Source organism: Mchenga conophoros, linkage group LG16, assembly GCF_057382185.1.
Source record: "Mchenga conophoros isolate Kocher_MC1m ecotype Shallow Benthic linkage group LG16, M_conophoros_male_GT1.1, whole genome shotgun sequence".
In the NCBI taxonomy this organism is placed as follows: Eukaryota; Metazoa; Chordata; class Actinopteri; order Cichliformes; family Cichlidae; genus Mchenga; species Mchenga conophoros.
The window spans coordinates 38,081,776-38,105,498 of record NC_140541.1 but is presented as its reverse complement, the minus strand read 5'-3'; the positions used below and the strand labels follow the sequence as shown (position 1 = coordinate 38,105,498).

Sequence of the window (23,723 nt, the reverse complement as noted above, 5' to 3'; positions counted from 1 at the left end):
AGTATATAATCCATACATGTTTAACTATATACAAGTCTGCACTCATATACAACGCACGCAGCTGAAGCTCATAAACCAAAACAACAAACTACATTTTGACATAAACTAGGTGTCAGGTTACAGGATGTAGGAGCCAAAGGATGAACTCAAACAGGCAGCTTTATTACGCCGTAGCAAAAACATCCAAAAGCAGAAAACTAGAAACTAAGGACGAGAACAAAGACACTAGGAAACTAGAAACTGGGTGCAAGGATAACAAGGACCACAGAGGAAACACACAGCACATGGAAGTGGGCGAAGGAAAACACAGGGCTTAAATATACAAGGAAGTAATGAGGGAAACAGGAAGGAAACACAGCTGGACTAATCACACATAATGAGACAAGAGGAAGCAAAACTAGATGCACTGACATAGGACACAGACTTTCAAAGTAAAACAGGAAACACGAGACAATCACAAAGATGCAGACACTGAGACAGAGACACGACTGAGTGGGAAGATGAAGGGAACAAGGAGACGAAACGAGGAACACCAGAAAGGAAAAGTAAGAGAAACCAAAATCCAAGGACTAAAAATGTAACACAAGCAGAACCAAAACCCACGAATAACAATAATGAGAGAATGTAACTAAAACACACACAGCACTGTGACACCAGGCGCCCTGTGGATGTTTTCTTTAACTTAATGACGAGGTAAAGCCAATCCTGACACAGGCGGCGGTGTCCAATCACAGCTCATGTTCACACAACATTGAGGTTAAACAACCAAACATATCCGATACACCAGGGTTACATCTGACACAACCACGTGACACTAAATGTCTTTAACAGGTTCAACTATCATCTACAGAAAGTACCGATAACTGTATTTTGCATATATCAAATAAAGATGTTTTCAACATCATATTTGCACTTCAAACATTTGTAATCGAGTAGAAACGAAGAGCATACGGGTGTCGTCACATTTATGTTAGGAGAAAGTAAAACTCACTGAAGTCAGAGTCAAAGCAGAGATTAAACCGAGATTAAATCCCTAAAAAGAAAAATGTGCGCTTCAGAGTCCCGACTTCAATCTTACACTCGCTGCGTTAATATGTTTTTCATACCCTGCTGCTCCTCATCTCCTGGCCTCTGAGAGCTCTATCAGGAATTTATATTCATGAGCTTTTACAACTAATGGTAACCCCATAGTTATCCTTGTACCACTATTGCTCTCTGCTAAATTAATATTAATGCATGTGAGCATTGGGTTCAGTTAAGTTTATGGGTAATCATATTCAGTTTATTCTTGGTAGGACACCAGTCACCGTGATTAAAAGCTGCACCAGCGGCGTCTCCCCAACAAGACGTGTTGGGCCTCCAGCTATTTTCAACCCATATGCGCCAAAGTGGCAACAACCCTAAAAAACACGGGCACGGACGTGTAAACTACACAACTCAGGACTATTTACACACCGCACTCACCAAAACACAATAACTCTTTGATTTGTCTAATTTCTACAATAAGTAGCTTGCTTTCCTCACTGGGGCAGATTTGTTAGCAGCATCGGGCATTAACATAAATCACGGTGATGTCAGGTATTGTCTCTGCACAAAATACTCCAGACTGCGCCCACTTAAAATCTCATGCTCATTAATTTGATCATTATCCTGGGTTGACCACATCCAGCCGTCCCCGTGTGGTGATGGATGTGGTCATCGCTCAGTCCCATTAATCTTGCGCTACCAGTTCTTGTGAAAAGCGAGGAGACCATAAGCCGGGATTCCACGTCTGAACGAGACAGAACGCGTACGCTGTGCTAATTATGATGCAAGCGTGCCACTCACCTTGTTTGGCTTTGCACGATATCCTGTTGGGCTGCAGGATGTACCCTTCTGTGCAGCTGCATCTGTATGACCCGTAGGTGTTGGTGCAGGTTTGGCTGCATGCTCCATACATGGCACATTCATCATGATCTTATGGAAAACAGGAAGAGAGTCATTTGTAACAAATTAGGTGCTCAAACATGACCCAAATACATAAAGTATACTTAATGCGGCCTCACTCTGGCACCTCAGGTATAATTACTTTTATAAGCAATGCGCTGCGCTGTAACGGCGCTTTCTCACTCTGGCACCTCAGGTATAATTACTTTTATAAGCAATGCGCTGCGCTGTAACAGCGCTTTCTCATGCCTCCCCCAGCAGAATCAAACTCCAGCAGCACTCCCACTTTGTGAAACTTTTCCTTTCCATAATTATGCAATTCTACGCACAAGTTATGTGCAGAATTCAAATAATTCAGTGCAACTGTAGCAAAATCATGTCCTGTGCCCCACACCATGAAGAACATAAAAAAAGCACGAAGTATTTGTATACATGTGTAAGGATGTGTGTGTGTCTGTGCTGTGCATGAGGCCCAGATGGTTCTCATATAGGCAGCAGCTCCTGCTTATTCAACTGAAAGAAGTGTGGCCGAGGGCAAAAGGAGAGACTTGCACGGAGAGGAGGGAGGAAAAGGGGGGAGCGCTCCATGGCAGGAGGCCCCACCAGCGGTGCAGGATCCTACCTCTGCAGCTCGTCCCGTCCTCCCCAACCTCAAAGCCGTCAGCGCAGAAACAGAAGGTGCCGTTTCTAGTCATGACGCAGCCATAGCGGCACCGGAGCTCGTGGCAGGCTGACAGCAGCTCTGCAGGGGGGACAGGAAGAAAGGAGCAGAGAAGAAAGGCCATAAATGAGTAGGTGGAATAGGAACTTACTTCTTTGATTATTCAAGCTGCCCATCACAAGTTTGCTTCGATCATTCACTCAATGAATGTAAATGACAGAAATTACAGACGCTCCAATGTAAATGTTAGCTACGGTATCTCTACAGGAAGGAACGAGCTGAAACAAATGTCACTGTGTTGATTATTAAATGTCAAACAACACGGGCCGGAGGAGACTGAAGACATCAGCATTTAAATAACATTAAACTGCATGTTTCATAAGTCCGATATAAACGATCAGACTTATGAAACGAAAACATATTGACAAACTTTGTATTGTTAACTCGTCAAGTGACAAACGGGCTGGTAACGGTGCTCAGGAAGCCAACGCTGTCGTGTTGTGATGGGTTATGATGCTCTGGATGGGAGAAAAATGGCTAATTATGGCGTGATGAACATTCAGCAGAATAAAAACGAATAAATGGCACAGTGGGAAGAATAACCCTCGAAACAAAGCTTTAATAGGGCAAAGACAGATATGTCACTGCTGAACATTAATTAATGTCAACTTACAGCCCCAAAGATAAAGGACTGTATTGATTGTGCTCCGGCTTTCCTGCGCTAACCATTTCAAGACATTATGAAATGCTGCTGCAGACCGATTCATTTCGTGACAGGTTGCATCCACATTCAGTAGCATCGTGGGAACACAATGACAGTCGGAGCTCGAGTTATCATTACTTTCTAAATGATGGTCTTTGGGGGGGTTTTGTTGTAATTTTGTTATTTTTAAGATCTTGATGAGTTACCAGGAGTTGGTTTTTCTTGCCGGGGAGAGGGAGGTCTGGGCCTCTCTGCTGCCCCCGCGACCCGGCCTCGGATAAAGCGGATGAAGATGGATGGATGGTTTTTCTTGCTAGCTCAGTGACCAATTTCACAACACTGATTTCAAACAGTGGAGATAAATATCACCAAAACAAGCAGATGATCTTTGAATATGACATTATCATTGTCAGTAACATATGCAACACATGCTGAACCTGTAAGTCTTCAATGGTTGAATTGATTTTAATGAGGTCATAATAAAACGTCTCAGTGTTAAACTCGACTTCGGTGAGCAAAGAATAATTTTACTGACATTAAAATCTCAGAAATGGCTGCTGTGGTCCCACAGCGCTGAGCTTTCTCTGTCTTTGCTTCATAAAGCCTCAGAAAGTTTGACTGAAAGGCAGCAGAACTTAAAATGACTGAATTTTTATTTGGGGGCAAACAAAGCGAGCAAATACAGAAGTATTAAAATGGTGAATGCTCAGTGACCTTTGGACCTCCTCCCAGGCTCATGGTGGTGAAAGACTTCTGGGATAATAAATAAACAGCTGCATTATGAATCCAAAGAAAACAAAACATCTAAAGTTGCTTTTACGTGCTTAAAGGACGTGCGTTTGACATTAGTCGTATTTTCAGGACTCGACACACCAGAAGAGTGCAAGAATTCTAATTTGTGTTGTACAGTTATTTCATTTTTAACCTTAATTTATATTTTATTCCTTCCTAGTTAAATTTACCCTTTTTAATTTTTCATATTTATTTCCTTTCTTATTCATAGCCTTTTCCTTTTTTGTTTTCTTTAGGTCACGAGCAGTTGTCCAAGCATTTCACTGCATATCGTACTGTGTATGACTGTGTACGTGACAAATAAAATTTGAATTTGAATTTTGAATTTGAGTCAGTAAAGCAGTATTTTGCTGCACCACAAACACATTAATTGAAAACTGCCAAGTGAAGTTTAGCACAAAACACACTGAGTGCCGATCAGACTCGACACTCAATGAAACTAAACCGTGAGTCCAAGCACTCGACTCCAGATAAGGACGAAAGCTGAGAACTGATGCAGTGCAGCAGCAGTGTAGATTCTGAAAGACATCTAATTTTTCACAGGTGGTTTAATAAAGCTTAATGCCACAGAAGAACTGAGTGCAGTCTGGGGCTGTTGAACCTCGTCCTCCTCCAAAGCGCTGCAGACGTTTCCATTCCACCAAAATAGAGAAAGGCCAGGACGCCGGGTGTTACTGCGCTGAGAGAAGATGTCAAAACCCCATCGAGGTCCTGACAGGACCAACAGGTCTGAAACAACCACTGCAAGAAACTCTACGTATATGATAAAGGTGCTGTGGTTTCATTAGCAGGACGTCTTTATACATGTGACCTGTGCTGGCTGAGAACGTTTGCAGGAGAAGGAACGACTGTGTTCATAAAGACTGTTTACATGGTTGTACAGGTTTACAGTGCACTGACTGCTGCCTTAGCCAACACTGCTAAAAATATTGATGAAGAGCTGATGTATTTTAATTAAAGGATAGCTTTCGCATCCTGCAAAACAATCAACTTTTACTGATATAATCTAATTACTTTATTTAAACCAGGCTTTAAATTTGTTTAGATAAAATACTCATTCAACATTTTATAAATGATAAGCTATCTCATGAAAGAAGTACATTTGTGATGGAATCATTTTATCAGAGGCTACATTCAAAGTTCAGGTAGTCGAATAATTTCACAGGACCTCTTGTGTTTCAGCTGTTTTGGGGTTATACAGAGGTTATATATTATCCCTTTGTGCTGGGCATGAAGGGATCAAATATAAAGCAACACCACTGGCAAAACACAGAAAGGTAAAGCTGCACAATAAAACATCAAACAGCCCATACAAAAGGCACAGGTTGAAAATAACCAGAATTACAATCTCATAGAAAAAGCCACAGGCCAGTAAAATGTGCCTGCTTGGATAAATCCACTGTAACTGTATCCTATCTCACCGATCCATTAGCATTTGAATGGCTTCAACTGCCACTTCAAGCTGCCATTCACTCTGAATACACTACGTCACTGGACGCCTGATGACTCTGATCATCAGAGATTTTCCTGAGTGTGCAACACGTGCTGTACGCACAGCAATGAACAAGTTCACTGATTCTATTCAAGCTCTACTTAGATTCAAACGATATATCTCGTTTTGTGTGTAAGGCACCATTTCACTTAATTAAAAGGAACAAAAGCAAAAGTTTACTGAATACTGTGTGGATCCCACGCAGCCTGTGCATTATTCATCACACGGTGTGGAACTAGCACACTTCCCTGTTGCAAAGCAGTGTGCAAAACGAGTACACGGCAGACTTAAGATTTTCAACGCTAATCCTTATATCGTCTCAAAGACACCATGTGATCAGCTTCCCCTCGTGGCAGATACAGAGTGCTGTGGGGACTGTGTACGTGCCACCGAGCCTCCTAGCTGCCTTTCACACACCTAGAGCTGTGTGCTGAACATCAGTAAATAGTACAGTGAATGTAGTAGCCTTGATGTGGTGGTCATCCACTGTGCAGCGTGCCTTAAAATATGTGAGAAAGGCTGCTTTGGTTCTGCTCTCCAAAGTATCGTCTTTACAAAAATTGGCATTAACTGGAATGTAAAACACACTGCTCATCACTCTCACAGCCACCTGGCAAAGATGCACGAGCGGGACACGAGCGGCCTCAAATGAACAAAGCATGAATAATTTGTTATGACTTTACCTTAAAAGAAATTATGCTCACATGAGCAAAACTACTTGTGAGTTTGTCCACTTCGTTTCAGCTCTTTGGAAAAACATTAGTGCTTCATAATTACTAAAATATATAAATGTAAAACATGTCAACTGTCATCATTCTGAAGCACAACAGCAAGCCTGGTCTAATTTGCAGTAATCAGATGTACGAACACAATGATTCTAGCAATTGCACAAAATTAATTCCATCTGTTTTCACATCATGCTTCACTTAAAAACACTGTTTGCATCCCAGAGGAGGCTCAGTCTGTTTAGTTTGTTATGATCCTCTCAGATTCAGGATTTTTTGAACTTTTTCATAATTTGCAACGCTGAGGTGTATTTGGTGGAACGAGCAAATCACGGTCCAGGTTTAAATGGATTGTTTTAAAATAATTGAAAAGCTGATTCCACTTGTACGTCCGCTCATCAGTCCAACACAAAGGCATGCCTCCGCCCGCTCCGCTAGCCCAGCAGAAGTTTCTCACAGCCTCCACTCTCCAACACACAGATGGCAGAGTATGAATGGTGAGTGTGGCACTGTTCCTTTGCCAATACTGCCAACAAGTCTCACCACGGGCACGAGAAGACTTACCCGAGGCTGAAAGTCAGAACGCCCCATCTGGCATAATTACGGCCTCCCTTTAGGGATCGCGGTGGCCTTTCCCCGAAACGTCTTTGCAGTGAGGGCCTGTATGTAACGCAGGACCAAATGTAGACACGTCTAACGCAAAAGGTAAAAGCGTAGTTGGCTCAAGGACCTTTTCGTGATTTTCTAAGCTTAAATTAGGATCTTCGCCTGTTACTCGTCTGTCGCTGTGGTTGGTATCCTCTAGGTGGCAAGAGTGACAAGATTGATTCCACAGCAGTGAAATTGGGTCATATATTCTCTCAGGTTCAAACATTCAAGAAGCGTGCAGGGGAAATAACATTTGTGCAAGATGTGCCGTGACTGCAGTGACACGATTTATTGACAAGTCTTTAGAAAGTTATCTGGGAAGCTTAAGTGTGTCAGCTTTGATGTGACGTGGAGTTGTCCGGGTGGCGCAGAAGGTGGAATTTTCCCTAGAAATTGAGAGATAAATGCACTTACACTGTAGCTGCTTGGTTGTTTTATCCAAATGTAATCCTGCATCTCAAACTAGGGCTCAAATGTGACAGTAAACGTCGTTAATCCCTCAAAGCACAATTTGCTGAGAGATTTGGGAACTGGTGCGCAGCCAGGCTTCTGACATGCCCTTAAATATTGGAGGAAACGTCTCGGGTGTGGGTGTCAAAATCTTCTAGCAAACAATGAAATTTTAATTCTAAACACTCCTGAGGAAGATTATCTGCTGTAATAGTATTTGATGACACCAGATTGTTTCCTCGCATTAGAGGGAGCAATGATATGACTGACAATATCTCGCCAGGCTGTAGAATAACAAAGTGAGACGCATGAAATATTGATTGCAGATATCTGCAGTTGTTTACATATTGTGTTGTGGGCCTGACAGTCGCTTGTAACTAAAAAAAAACCCCAAAAAGAAACCTGACACGGGACTTGAGATTCCTTGAAGCCTCCAAATCATCAAATGCACGTATCTTTAGCAGATGTTTGGAGAGAAAATTACCAGCTCATATTTTCTGGTAAAGTGAGTACAGCGTGGCAGGGTAACACTGAAAGGACTGCCGTAGCACAGCAGAGAGGAAAGTGATCACTTTGACTACTTACTGCAAATGTTCCATCCATTAGAGGGGCAAAAATTTAATAAATATGCTAATATGTTACAGTCTATGAGGCTGGATGGCAGGACATTTCCAACCTACTGAGAAACGCTGAAAATATGGAGCCGTGTTGGTGGCGAGTCGTTTTGGAACAAGAGCATCACTTATCACAGACTCCTTCACCCTGGAGAAAAGTGTTTGTTTGTTTGTTTGGGTTGTTGTAATGAAAAGTTAATCAAGTGAGATAATTGAACGTTGTTCAGAAACAGAGGGTGGGAGGAGAGATCATGTTTGACACTGTTTATTCTTTAAAAAAGCTTCATCACCAGAAAATATAGGAAAAAAATGGATGCAAATATTTTCAGGATTAGTCCAAGATGCTGATCTCAGTAACAGATTTGAAATGCTCGAGAAAAGAGACAAAGAGGAGAGACGATACGCACGTTTCTTTCTTCTGCTTTCAGCCAGTGTAAGTCTGAAAGCAACATTAACTCAATAACTCACATCGGTGCGCAGAGGGCAAACGCATCGCCTTTGACAAGTTGTGCTATGTCACAGAAATCATCGCTGCATAAAAGTGCAGATTACCCTTACGTAGCAGAAATAGATTTATATATTTGGGAATCAAATGCATTAAAGAGCTTGTCAGAGCGCCGGGAGAGGCATCCGCACCTCGTCACTGTAACGCTCAGAGGATGATTCCTGCCGACGGACACAGACTGAGACGGGCACAGGTTCACTCACAGTCCAATCAAATCTGCACTCCACTGAAAGCAATTTGTAACAATGTTTATTAGTTATTACAAATTTAAATCATTTGACGTCATTTGTTTCCACAGACCAGAGCCCATATATCTCTGCCACATGCCTCATTTTCAGACAGAAGCAGGGATGTAAGGCCTGAACCTTAAAGTCTGGGTGCAGCCTGACCCTGAAATCATTCAAACTTCACCTGAAACCGAAGAAGCAAGGAGCCCAGGTCTGATTTAAACAAAGGATGAGAGGATTGGCAGTCAGTGAGGACGTAGAGCATAGGCGTCAAACTCTGGCCCGTGGGCCAAATTTGGTCCGCAGCCTAATTACATTTGGCCCACGAAGCCATACCAAACGACTATCAGAGCTGGCCTACTGGTATTATACAGCTAATATATAAATTGTTTAGTATTAAGCTTTGCTTGTTCCATATTCAGTTTTTCAGCAAAACGTGTTTGAGTCCATAAGAAAAGATCTATTCTTATATCTGGAGCAATAAATATATTTCAATAAATATTAACGTCAGCCCGCGACTTTGTTCCAGATTTGAATTTTGGCCCACTGTGTATTTGAGTTTGACACCCCTGATGTAGAGGGTTCAGTCTGCATTTAGATATTATCATATTAATAATAATTTGAAGGCTAATTTAAGTCTATAAAAATATTCTCAGCGTGGATAATAAAAGTGTTAGTTGTGGTTCTAACATTTCAAAGGTCTTATTTATAGGTGTCACTTATCTGGAAATAGTAATAAAAACATATTTTGCTTGTCTAAGTAACAGAGAGACTGCAGAGGCATTCAATCCCAAGAACGTTGTTCTGTCTCTTAATTAACTGCATGAGCTGATATCCTCGTGCAACCAACTAGTATATATGTAGCACATCTGTATTTTTGTGTGTATAGCAATACAAACATCTGCATACTTCACTTATTTGTACATAATCTGTACATAACTAGTCCCACCTTTTACATTATGTTTATCTGTACATAATCTGCTCCTATTGCACTTCTGATTAGATGCAAACTGTATTTCGTTGCCCTGTATTTATACATGTGTAATAACAATAAAGTTATTAAAGCTGTGCACAAAATGCACATTTGCAAAGAGGTAAAATGGCACAGCACAGCACACAAAGTTAAACGAAGCAAACTGTAAAAGTAAATATTATTTGATCCTATTTTCTGACACAAATAATGGATGGTACATCCTGGCAACCTCATGACTCACCATGGGAACTAGTGGGTGTCAGCTGTATCCATTACTTTTAATTGGCCCTTGGAAACAGTGTAATCTGTGTTATATACAGCGCTTTTGTATATGCCTGTGATTTCTACATTTGCAGCATGTTTCAAATGTACTTTTGAGTTTCTGTGCTTGACTTGTGTTTCTGTATTTCAAGTTTTTTCCCATCTGCATCACATTTGATGGAGTTTGCTGTATTTGCAGAGCATTTCTGCATTTGCTGGAGTTTTCTATGTTTGCCCCTTATAGCTGTATTTGGTCGTGCTTTCTCCATTTGATTGGATCCTCTCGAGCTGCAGTGTGTTGAGCACTCCAGGAAGAAATTGAGAGAAATCACTTCACCGCTATAATAATCACCAGCTTAACCCTCAGCCTACCACAGACTACAGTTTTTAAAATATCTCCCATGTATTCATTACAATGGTTTATACGTTTAATAAACCTTTTGTAAAGACTGCTTATTGTTGTTTTTAAGACAGTATTTTGGCTTTCTGGATGATCTCAGTCAAACATTAAGTCTAACTATAAACTGTCAGTAACAGGCAGGCTGTCAGTCGTTCAGTTCAATAAAGATTTATTTATATAGCACCAAATCATAACAGCAGCCGCACAGGTGCTTTATATTGTAAGGTAAGGACCTTACAATAATTCAGAGAAACGCCAACATTCATATGACCCCCTATGAGCAGCACTTTGGTGACAGTGGGAAGGAAAAACTCCCTTTTAACAGGAAGAAACCTCCAGCAGAACCAGGCTGAGGGAGGGGCGGGGCATTAGCCAAGGCCAATTAGGGGTCATGGCAGACGATCAGATTATTCAGGTAATCTGAATACATTTTCTTATAACCTCTCAGTCTCGCCGCAGTTTTATTGAAGTTTTTTGACAAAAGCAGAATCTAAGGATGGTAAAAAATTAAAAACTCGCTATAACAATTTTTATTTTAATGCAGATGACATAAATAACATGATACTAACACAATATTTTCTTTCTCGATAGACTGTAACCTGTCCAGGTTGTACCCCACCTTTCACCACCGAGGCAACCGCCACATATGATCACGCCCACTCAAGACGTTGTGTGAGATTCCACCGGAGGCGCCGTCTGAAGCCTCGCAGCAGCTCTTTGGTTAAAATAGCACCCAGTCTACTTTTTATGGAACCTGCATCACCTTCCACACAGCAGGTGAGGAGAGAAGGAAGAACGACGCAGGAAACGTATAGAGAAGCTTCAGAACTTTCAAAATAAAAGATTCTGGAACACTCCTGGCTTATCTGTGCGAGAGATGTGACGTTAAAGATACACACCCAGTGTGTTAGCCATCGGGGACGGGTTCATTTTTCATGGGAGAAGTTACAATAATGCATTAAGCTTAATGTTATTCTGTTGTCTTGATTGATGCAGCAGTTTATACATAAGCCTCGCTGAAACAGAAGGATTAAAATCTGCATATTTTAACAAATGCAGATTCATATAGAGATAATTACACAATATAAATATTGTACTACACATTACACATTATGAATGACACATGAGACAGATGACACAGAACGCTGATCTTTCCCTAAGAGAACATAGGCTTAGCACAAAGGAGAGAAATTGAGACCCGGCAAACTTTCCTAGTGGGGGCAAAGCTGAGAATCGGAGCCCACAGAAGGATGATATGGAAGAGTGAGAAGCAGCACTGTGTGCCAGCAGTGGGGGAAATGATTGAAGAAGCTCTTTCACTGGCAATGAGAGATTCAGCACATGCATGGCAGATTAAACAGAACGCTATATTAGAGTAGGGCCTGACTGCTGCATGTGTATTCAGTATGTGAATGAAGTTATTGGGGGACTTATGCTGTCTGAGCTAGCTTCACAGGGCTCCACTGAGACCGGGATCTCAACAAAGCATGAATTATATCTATTGTGTGCTGTTTTTGATATTCAAATTGACCTGTTTTCCGTCTGACTATTTTTTCTGCGCCGCACTTTGTTATCAACAAATGAACCGATTTGGCTGTAAATGTCAAGTAATGAGGAGCTATTACTAAATAAGGCTGTTGATGATTAATGTAATGGTGTGGGTCGAGATTACTCTGGGATAAATGTAGCAAAGTACTTGTTAATGTGTCGCTTAAATGTCAGTGGAAGTAAAAGACGTCGAGAACCGCCTGTCCTCCTATAGGCACATCTCTTTGAGAGCAGCTCAGATTATTTGAAAGCATTTATTGTAAAGGAACCTGTGCAGCTCTGGACAAATAGCGATATATTGCGTTATAACAAGTGAACTGTTGTCTAATACTAATTTGTACCACAAGATGGTGGCAGGTGTAGAAGAACAAGCAAACAATGCCCGTCATCCACAGCATCAACTCCCAGAAAGAAACCATGAAACTCAGAACTATACAAGAATGCATCACAGCAGCTTCCTACTGCTGGAGACAGCTGGAGACTAAAGGACTAAATGAGAATGGGAAGATCAAAGCTTTTAATGCTAATGTTTGCCATGTAGCAACAGCTTCCAAAGGGAGACCATTGTCTGTTATTACCGACTGCTCCGGGTTTCCACCAGAGGATTTGTTGAGACTGTAGCTAACCACTTGCTGTGACTTAGCTTACAGCAGTAATACAATCATTAGAGTGATTAGCATTTCATAGCTATCAACCAAGCTTGCACAGGGTTCACAGAGCTGGAGCCTATCCCAGCTGTCATATGGCAAAATACCAGGTACACTCTGAACAGGTGGCCAGTCCATCATGTGGCCAATACAGAGAGACAGACAACCATTCACTTGCATCCCCACTTTTAGAATCCCCAGTTAATCTGAATAAGATGTCTTTGTACTGCCAGAGAGCATAAACACTCCCCACAGCAGGGCTCCAGCCCACCACACATCCTGCACCCACAACCCTCCTACTGTAAAAGTGCTAACCTGTTAAATGCATTGCCACTTTAAATCGATATGCAAAATACTGCTTCAGGCTTTGTGCTGCTTTTGCATGAAGGAGGGAATAATAACAACTCATCCTAGCATCTAATTTTACTGGAGAGTATTGCATCACAATTTACGTGTATGCAAATCCCGTTTTATTGTATGCTCACGATGTGTACAGCCAAGGGCACATGATGGGCAAACACTGAAATCGATCCCATTACTCTGCGTCCGTGTTCATATGATTATTTTTGGTCACCTGTGTCTGAGTCATTAAACCTTCAGCTGATTTTGTCTTGATGGGAAAAATATGTACATTAAAGTTTTGTTAGGCAGAGGGTTTGATTTCTCAGAATGTTTCAGTCTATGGATCAATCGATCAACGCTGTCTCAATAAGCTACAAAAGATAACATCCAATTTAAAAAAAGCTCATCCTCAGAACTCAGACAATAGCTAAGGAAGGCATTAATCTGACAAAACAAGACTTTCTAATCAAATTGAAACCAATTTCAGAATTTGAACTCAAAATATAAACAAACTGTTGAGATGAATGGCAAACAAAGCGTGAGGAAAAGGTCGCTGTTAGAGTTTGTATTGTTGATTGTCATTTATGCTTAAAAACATTTACTCACATATGCTTAGAAGTATATAATCATTTGTAGATTGAAAGAATGTCTCATCCTAAGAGGTCTGTAACAACTCTGTGTAGCATGAAGAGAGGAGAGATCGTATCTTCCCTTGCTGATTTATGGTGGGATTAACGTAGCTATGTCTGTTCTAGTCTGAGTGCTTTTCTGTTTAGATGACCTGCTGGACTTCCTTACCGGGGGGGTCTAGTCTACCCTCTTCCTGACCAAGGATGTTTGCTTGTGTGCTTTTATGACCCTTTGATCAGCAGTACACACACACACACACACACACACACACACCCACATACACAGGCAAGGTACTCTTTGTGTGTATGTGGACGTCATATGTTAATGAACCTATGCATATTCATGTAACCTCAATAAAAGGACAGTGGTATGGAAGGGACGGACGAGACCAACTGGAGTCAAGCGGTTGTCCGGTTCTCTCCCGTGCACGAGTAACATGAAGAAGCTTGCCTACTTGTGTTTTGCTTGTGTGTAATTATATTGTCTTCAACGTTCCAGCAGATAGGTACAAGCTACAAACCTATCAGTCGCCGGCTGTTACTTTTTGGTTACGTTACTGTACTTTATGTAGACATCGACACAGCAGCGGCAGCACTGAGCTGGCATCAGTCTATCGATGATCTTTGATGACGCTGCTGTTAATGTGTCATCAAGTGTCAAATCTGCCTGCGAGATGAAACGCACCAACCAAAGAGTTTAAAAGTGATGCTTCTCTTAAACTGCTTGAAACAGGCAAAGACAAAAATAATCACTGTGATATTAAGCATGATTTCATTTCTGAATAATAATATTTAACATAAACATAAATGGATGGAACTTTACTTCGGCTTTAAGCCTTTTGTCTTTTTCACCACATTCATTTAAAGAAGAGAGCGTTCGCTTTCTGGGACCGCTCTAAAGATAACATATGAAGCCACAAGTTGAATTCTGTTTATTTAAGTCTGACATTTGTCTTCCTCAGTGCAAACAGCAGAGACTTTAGAGACTAACGGCACAACCGTGAGCATACGATTAAGAATGAGCAGGTTTCCTGAAGGTGAGCTAAAAGAGTTTGGTGGTTTTCCATATGGGCACCTTCATACCGAGGCCTCCCGGGACGTCGGCATGTATATTCATAAGAGGTGGGCAGGAAAGGCAGGGGAAAAAAGTTTTAAGAAACACAGCTGGCTGCCTAAAACTTCTCTTTGGTGACCTCAATTTCTCCTGCTTGCCGATGAGTCGGGTGTGTCCGTGTGGGACTGAGCATCCTGTACAGTGTAAACACAGACGAAGCATAACGGCTTATGTCATTGCAAAAAGGCAAGTTTAAAAAAGGAAAAGACAGAAGGAAATGTGAAAAATAATGAATGCATTAATTATTTAATAAATCGATGTATTTTTCATGCAGGACTGATTTATTCACTGAGAAAGAATCATTCTTTTTATTCCTTGAGGCCAGGATGTATTCAAAGCAGCCGACAGCACGGCTGCATTAAGAGGTGAAGTGTTTGTAGTCCGATCACACGCTCTTACACAAACTATCAGATAGTGCCTTCTGAAGGAAGTTACAACACAAAGATGCCACGAAACATGTTCACTGATAAATGATGTGCAGCATAACATCAGAGGAGAAACACTAAAACAGCTTCATTTGAAGAAAAGCTCCTTTCAGCTGCTCGCTCACTTTTGAAGAGGTCACCACAGTGGATGAATCAGCATGTTCGATTTTACAGCGCATGCTTTTCCTGACACGAGCTTCCCGTTTATCCGAGTTAGTACCGGGAATACTGAAGGTTGTGACCCCTGAGGTTTGTGTCTCCGGCTGGTCTCGACCCTGGGATTTGTCACGTGTAAGGTAATGTGTTAATAAGGTTTAATGTAGAATTTGTAGCAATAAGCAAATCATTTTGTTTTATATAAAAATATAAATTTTTTTATGTAATTTTATTTTTGTAGCGATTCATTTAATGTTAAACATGGATAACTCAAGACAACAATAACAAACAAGCATCATGTTTCATCATATTTGCTGATTTTGTATCATCAAGTTACCTGTTAACTCATAAGCAGTGTCGGTCAAGTTACTTGAAAATGGTAATTAGTTACTAATTACTGATTACTTCTCCCAGAAAGTAATCCTGTTACTTTACTGATTACTTATTTTCAAAAGTAATTAGCTACTTTATTACTTTTAAAAACATGATACACAACCTGAATATGTAATAAAGCAACAGACCTTTCAGCTGTTTTTCTGCATAATCAATCATATAAAATTAAATCAAATGAAAAAGTCTATTTTTTAAAAATTGTTTTATTAGTTTTCATCTTTTAACTTCATGCATCGAACGAAAATTAAATTACATGCAACTGTCTCTGACTGGAAGAAATGTGTTTAACATGTAAACCTATTTCCTGCATATTCCAGCACATAAAATAATTTATGTGTGTGTGTGTTTACTTATAGATTCAAGTAAAACACAGTAAAAAATAAATAAAATCAAAGATTCAGTGTCTCTTAAATCACCTGTTTAGCAGGAGTGGGGTTTGCCCGGGAATAGTAATCCCTTACTTTACAAGTTGAAAAAAGTAATCAGATTACAGTACTAGGTAATCCGATTACTTGTTAACTCATTAACTCACACCTCAAACACATCTTCTGGCGTTACTGCCCATCTGTGCTCATAACTGAAACACTAGTAAATCCAGGTGCATCGTGGGTAGTTCTGATGAGCTACACAGAAACATTCACATGTGCTGTATAAGATTCCTAAACACGCTTCACCTGTTTGCCATCTGTTGTGTTGATGGTGAAAGCAGGCTAATAAAATGTTCTCATTAATGTCAGAGAGAAATTGTGAGACATGAAAAACACAGTGGGAGTGGGGTTTAAAATCCCTGACATCCTGACTCCAACACACTGTTCAGAAACTTGAAATGCAAAGTAGTACATTCAAATTAAGCCACTGGATGAAAGAGTGTGTTTCCGTGCTTCTGGGTGCATTGCCACTTCATGTATCCTGCATTTTTAGCTATAGGAAAAAATAATGTTTTTTAAGTGTCCTTGAAACAATGATCTGTAAAACCACATAATGACTTGTGTAATACACAAAATAAAATAACATGCAGGGGCTCCTTCATATATATAGAAGTCTTTACTGAAGCCCTTAAAAGTTAAGATAAATAATAATTCGGAAAATGGACATAAAGGCTAATTAGATTTGAAATGAGCCAGAAAAGACCAGTCTAAGAATATTACAGGGACTGCTTACTGTAGGAGATACATGGAGTTAATGAATCAGGACCTCATAACACGTCTGTGTGACTGATACTTTCAATGCTTTGTATCTTTTTTTAATTGGCAGAAAAGCTGAATGTTTAAAAGTACTCTGTAGTTACTCTTTGTTCTGTACAGAGTTAAAAAAAGGTTTAAAGCTTTGTTCAAAATGCAGGAAAGTCAAACTGACCACACAGCCTGCTCATCCACTACTCCTTCCCTTAAACACACTACGCACAGTCGTAGAATCAAGTAGAAGATTTAGCAGCTGATAGATTTTTATCACCTTGTCCTCCCAGCATCGATGGATTAACTGCTATTTTTCTGCACTTGTTGACACACACACACACACACACACACACACACACACACACACACACACACCAAAACAGTATCAGACCAGGGGTTTCAGACCCCTCGTTTTAGTTTGCTGTGCAGATAATCGGCAATAACGTGTCATCCCTTAATAGCATTGTGTAGCTCAGAAACACAAGCCAGAGCAGCGAGCTGTGCTGTTACAGCTGGATCGTACTTTTGTTTTCAAGTCCAAACCAAGTCTTATTCTAGCATGAAAATTTAAGCTTTAATGTTAGGTTCCACCTTAAAGATGACAGGTTTAGCCGTTTGTACGACATGTATAAAGAGACAGAAGCTAGCATAACATTAGCTTATAACCAGCTCTTATAGCTAACATTACAGCAGCTGTTCAGAGGTGGGAGGGTTACCTGTCTAATGTGGTGACAACAACTAACTGCCACAATATCAGGAGCTACAACTGGTGGCAGCAGATGGCTGCTGGAAGTTTCTTCCTGTTAAAAGGGAGTTTTTCCTTCCCACTGTCTCCAAGTGCTTTCCCATAGGGGTCGTCTGATTGTTGGGGTTTTCTCTTTATCACTGTAGGGTCTTTACAGTATGATTAAATGAAGCTTCTTGAGGCGACTTTTGTGATTTGATGCCATATAAATAAAACTGAACTGAATGCTTATGGACACTCCCGACTTCAGTTCAGGAGACGAGATTTCAGGTGAGGAGGAAGAGGATACGGTGGAGGTGAGGAAGGAGAATTCAGTTTAATTCAATTTTATTTATACAGCACCAAATCATAACAGTCACCTTGAGGTGCTTTATATTGTAAGGTAGACCCTACAATAATACATACAGAGACAAACCCAACAATCATATGACCCCCTATGGGCAAGCACTTTGGCGACAGTGGGAAGGAAAAACTCCCTTTTAACAGGAAGAAACCTCCAGCAGAACCAGGCTCAGGGAGGGGCGGGGCCATCTGCTGGCACAGGTTAGGAGTGAGGGAAGAGGAAGATGATGAAAATTAAATTTACAAATCCTGCTCATATATAGCTTGAAAGAGCTTTTGTGTCTGCAGATTAAAATTATCTTATAACAGCAACTTATCAGTAGCTTTAGGTGTTTACAGTGTTTTTCCCATTTCCTCTTATTTCTGGAAAAATAATTCTAGCATAATTATGCTGAAGTACAGAGGGCTAAAAAGGGCTTAATTTCAAAAACAACACAATTACTGTTTAGTGTGAGCGTAGAGTTTTGTGTCTCGTGCCAACAACAAGACATTTTCAGTCTTCACAGCTCAGAGTCAGAAGCTACCACTTCCTTGCACCGAGCACTCACACAGAGACAAAGCCCAGCATGACTCTGACTGTCTTACAGGTCAGAAAAGGTGGTGTTTTCAGCCAGACAGCAGCTACTGTTGTGCCAAGACTGCACCAATCATGAGGCAAATGCTGCCTTATCACAGAAGCCAGGTGTCCATAGCAGCTTGGTCCTCTTGCTAAGAAAGTGAGCAACAACAAAAAACTTGTGTACAACACAACACCTGGTGTTACCGTCCCGCTGTTTCTCTTGCCTGCTCTGACAGCGTGGATGATAGAAAGTCACCTTGGCGCAGAGTTTCACCCAAAAAGTTCCAACGTGCCAGCTCGAAGCACTGTTTCACACATTCACGTCTGCAGTTAAAACTTATGGGTTTAACAGTGCACATCGGTTTGAATGTGAAAATTATCCTCAAACTTCCATAATGGAGGAAAAGCACATTTAAATGGCCGTAGTTTAAATAATTAATCTCTAATGCAAAGCAAATTAGCACGAAATAAAAGTGAAGCATTTTCCGCAGCTATTAGACAAATCCAATACTGACTCAACGGGTAAAGTAAATTCCACAATCTTAATAATCCCAATATGATGAGTGTGATCTGACTAATTACCGCGATAATGAGGATACTTATTAATTTATGTATTCTCAAACCCAAGGCAAAGGGAATGTGAAAACACCGTTAACTCTTACCTCGACAGTGAACTCCTTCATCGTAGCCGTCGTCACAATCTCGAGCTCCGTTACACAGTTTGTTGAAGTGGATGCATTTTTTTGTCCCGGTACACTGCATGTGATTCAGGGGACATCTGATCACCACCTCTCGTGCACCTAAAGCAGCGAGAACAAAAAGACCAACATTTATTTTAACATTATTAATTCATGCTTACTAAATGAACTTTAAGCATAAGGAAAATCATTTACAGTGGAGACAAAAAGGCCACAGTTAATTAAAACAGCATATTTCATTGTAATCATTTGCATTTCTTGCACGTAATCACTTTTACTGGGTGTTTTTTCCTGCGTCTCCCCAAAATGCTGATACTCCAAGACCTCTTTCACAGGAGGACGAGGAACCTATACATATGCAAATGTGTTTGCACTTCACAGCATTGTTCTTTACACACAACAGATGTTCGCCACACTGCTTTGCAGACACATCGGTGACGTCCTATAACAAACGGCCCGACTCTCGCCGTCAGCCAGCCAAACGGCACGGAGCAGCTGTTTAAGGATTCACGAGGCCCGTAGGTGACCCTCGTTCACGCAGCAGCCACCAGAGCACATAAAACACAGCTGACCAATACACCGGCACAGTAAATGTGTCACAGCACCACCTTAACTACATTGATATCAATTACCAGTGTGCTGTTGCAGGCACTTAATGGGAAGATTTATCGTGCATGTGATGAGATCTGTAACAATCCCCAGAGTCCCCCATCCCGGCACACTCGGACCGCGCTGACCGGATGATTATCTGTCACCTGTCATCCTGTAAAGTTACGAATGCAGCAATTAATGTGGTTGTTCCAAGGAAAGAGCCCTGCAGATTCACACAGGGAACATGTGGACATGTTCGTTTCTTCTCCAAGGATTTTATTACCTTGAAATGGTGACGAGCGATGTTCTTTAATGAATGTGTCTTGGCTTTAAGCCCTTCAAGCGCTGATGATTCCCACTCTTTATGCCACATTTAGGTAAGTCAGCTCTATGTGACCTTGTCTCTGAGAGTTTATATTTCACATGAACAGCAGCCGTGTCAGCTGGGACCCAGAATGTGTTTGGAACACGAGTCCTTCAGATTCAGCTGTCAGAGGCTTCATGGATCTGAAACCTAACTTCCTCTCTACAAGACGGATCTTGAATCTGTAACTCTTCATGTTTAAAACACTGCTAGGGGTTTTGTGCATTCTAGTTATGTACTGAGAAATATAAAATGCACGTACACCTCGTGCATTTGGAAACAACACACTCTCACCTCAAACACATCTCCTTCTGTTGGGCGTTAAATGTGAAGTAAAGCTTTGAGTGGAAACGCTTCAGGACACACGCAGAGAGAGGGACTCGCTGCTCCAGTGTCCATTTGGCTAATTTGCTATTTAACACACAGCTGTAAGGGTCTCTGACAACATATCAGTGTTGTCCTCCTCTGCCTTTCCTTTCTCGCCGCATGGGTTCTAATCTAATGCGATAAGCGGAGGGATGGTGCATGAATATTCAGCGGCTCTGAGCTGTCATACAGGGGAACACAGATGGTCTCTCAATGGCTGAGGTGCCACAACTCCTTTGTGGATTGGCAGCCTACTGTACTACACTGGATGATCGCTTGGAGTGGAATATACAGTAGAGGATTAGGCTTCATCATATATGTTCACTGTAGATTATTAGAAATGAAGACCGTCTCTTTAAGCGCCTGACATCGTCTTTGAAATCACCAAACTAAGTGTCTAAAGGGTCGAACTGAAGAGTGAGATCCACAGAATAAAGCACAAGATTAAAAATTATTAGCCATATTAATCTGTATAAAATAATGTCAGCTGGAATGAGCGTCTGACAAACATAAAACCTTAAACAGAGGAAATGTGCACCCCAGTCAGATGCCAAAAATAAATACAAATAAAAATTGTGTGATAAAGATTAAAGCGTGCAGCTGTGTTACTGTGAGCGGGGCCATACCTGCTGCCACACACTTCTTTCAGAGCAGATATTTAACGTTAAAGTATAATTCATATCACTGATTGATTTCCAGTTAGTGTCCCAATAAGCCACAAAGGTGCAAATCAGCACGAGCCCCCTTACTGACATTAACACACCCACTAAGACCTGCTTCCAGGAAAGAAAGGTTCACGTCTGAGCTTCTCACAGGTTTTTATAGAGCGACTGCAGAGCCGAGCGACTGGCCACAGGTTTGTATCATCTCTGGGACAAATCGCTTTAAATACCACATTTATTCACCACAAAAACGTCTGATCTGGCAAAATCATCAATGCATTTTTTCAGGCAACTAGTGAGAGGTGGAAAGAAATGTGATCATTTTCACTGGTCAGCATTACAGATCCATCGGGGTCTCAGCCAAAGACACCAACTGTATTGTTTATTCTGTCTAAGCTGTTAGAGGTTCAGGTGTTACAGGCCTATAAGCTCACCTGTGTGATTTTAGAAAAATATGACCAGAAAAGAGCAAAATTCAATCCCAACGCAAAGTAGTTCATTTAAAATGAAACCACTGCGCACTAAACAGCTGCCTGTGTTATTATATGTAAAGACACATACTACTAATAATGAACAGATAACAGATCTGTGGTCAGCATGAAGCTGGACACTCTGGTGACAGTGGCAGAGAAAAGGACACTAAAGAAACTGCTGGACATTATGAACAATGCTGGGCATCCTCTGCACACGGCCATAAACAACCAGAAGAGTCTGTTCAGTGACAGGTTGCTTCTCCCCAAGACAAGAACTAACAGACTTAAAAACTCCTTTGTCCCACACGCCATCAGACTGTTTAACTCCTCTCTGGAGGGGAGAGGGAGGGGAAACAGGAGGACAAAGGAGGGGGGAACAACTAAGCTGTAGTGCCTCTTCACCTCACTGTGCAATACCTTTGTTAATAGTCAACAGTGCAATAGACCTCAATACTTGAAATGTGCAATTCACTTGTATTTTTATTTTTTATTCCTATTTATTCTATTTATCCCCTTCGTATATTTTATTTATATATGTGTGTGTGTGTGTGTGTGTGTGTGTGTGTGTGTGTGTGTGTGTGTGTGTGTGTGTGTGTGTGTGTATATAATATTCTGTAACTCTGTAACTTAAAAAGATAAAAATGATTTTTAGCCAAAAGAAAAACATTTTTCAAAATTTCAACCTTGGAAAAATAAATAGCTCAAATTTTTCATCTGTTAAATTTATTCTCATTGACAGAATTTTCCATCTGTCAAATAATCGCGATCTCAATTTCAGTGAAAATAATCGTGATTATCATTTTTGCCATAATCGAGCAGCCCTAGTTTGTCATACTTTTGTTTATTTATTGGAGATGTAAAGATTCCAAATCTGGGGAAAAAATAACATAAACATCGCGAGTATTTGGCTAATACGATTATATTTGCATCCACACCTCCTTCATGTATACTTTTAGAAATACTCTCTACAGTCACACAAAAGATGCTCCGATGTTTTTAAAGGCTAAACAGATGCTCAGTGGTGCGTTTCCCCGGTTAACATATCAGCATCTAGCAGCTCGCAGTGATCCTTCATGAATGCTCCTGTGTGGCTTAATCCTCCTCCTCTGTTTGTGTTTCCATTAATGCACCGAGCTGCTGCACTGTTGCACCTCTCCATGCGGACACGAGGGGGTTGGGATGTGCAAGCTGCCACATATTTGACCCTGTATGTGTCAGACGTGTGCACCCACTTCTTGGTCATAAAACATGTCTCCTGCACAATCAGTCCAGCCTGGAAAAAGACCGGGTTCACACACTCATCTTGGGAACGCCCATAATGAGCGTTAATGTCAGCACGGTAACAATACAAACGCTGACATGTTGGAATTAATCGATTTCCCTTTAAAACAAACCCAAACAGCCTCAGGCGTATTAAAAATCATTCACAGTAGAGTTAATGCTGCCACCTCACAACCAAAGGGTTGCTGGTTTGAATCCTGGCCTGACCCGATCTCTGTGAGTTCACATGTTCTGCGTGGGTTCCTCCCGCCGTCCACAGGCATGCGTGTTAGGTTAATGAGTGAATCTGACGAGGTCAGAGGTGTTTGTCACTCTGTGTTACCCTGTGACGGCTGGAATAGCTCGTCTACAGCCTTCATTTGCATACACAGAAGAAACTGGATATATGAGGGTTTTTTATACACGTTAATTAAAAATCATGGTGCTATTTTCCTACTTTGAGAAGTGAATGAGGAGAAACCAGCTGGGCCAAACTAATACCTCTATTTAATGTAAAATGAGAGGCTTCTAGGGGGGAATTTCAGCTGCAATGTTCATTATGATAATCATGTTAATCTGAGCTGCTGCCAGTTTGTGTGGAATAATGAATTCATAAAAGAAAATAACACAGAGCCTATCAGCAGGGGAAGCTGCTTGAACTAGCAAGTACAGGGATTTATCATATCCCTTAGAAATAAAGATTTCATTTCCTTAATTTATGGTTAAAGTTGGCGATCAAAGAGGCATGGTAACGCCCGACCTGAGGCAACACCAATGTTGTTCCCATAATGGCTTTGTAACAGCATCGGGCTCTTTTGTAGTAAATCCTGCAATTACAGTGATATTAGCTATTGTAC

General features: G+C 41.0%; 1 protein-coding gene across 2 annotated transcripts in view; it reads right to left on the bottom strand.

Annotated features, from left to right (window-relative positions):
• lrp1bb (low density lipoprotein receptor-related protein 1Bb) overlaps window positions 1–23,723 on the bottom strand; it is a 265,411-nt gene that overhangs the window by 151,306 nt on the left and 90,382 nt on the right. For both annotated transcript variants that reach the window (XM_085250161.1, XM_085250162.1), the window contains exons 3-5: window positions 19,115–19,252; window positions 2,549–2,668; window positions 1,828–1,956 (exon numbers count right to left, since the gene is read on the bottom strand). In XM_085250161.1, the coding sequence (XP_085106287.1) occupies window positions 1,828–1,956; window positions 2,549–2,668; window positions 19,115–19,252 (387 nt within the window). The remainder of the gene's footprint in view (window positions 1–1,827; window positions 1,957–2,548; window positions 2,669–19,114; window positions 19,253–23,723) is intronic.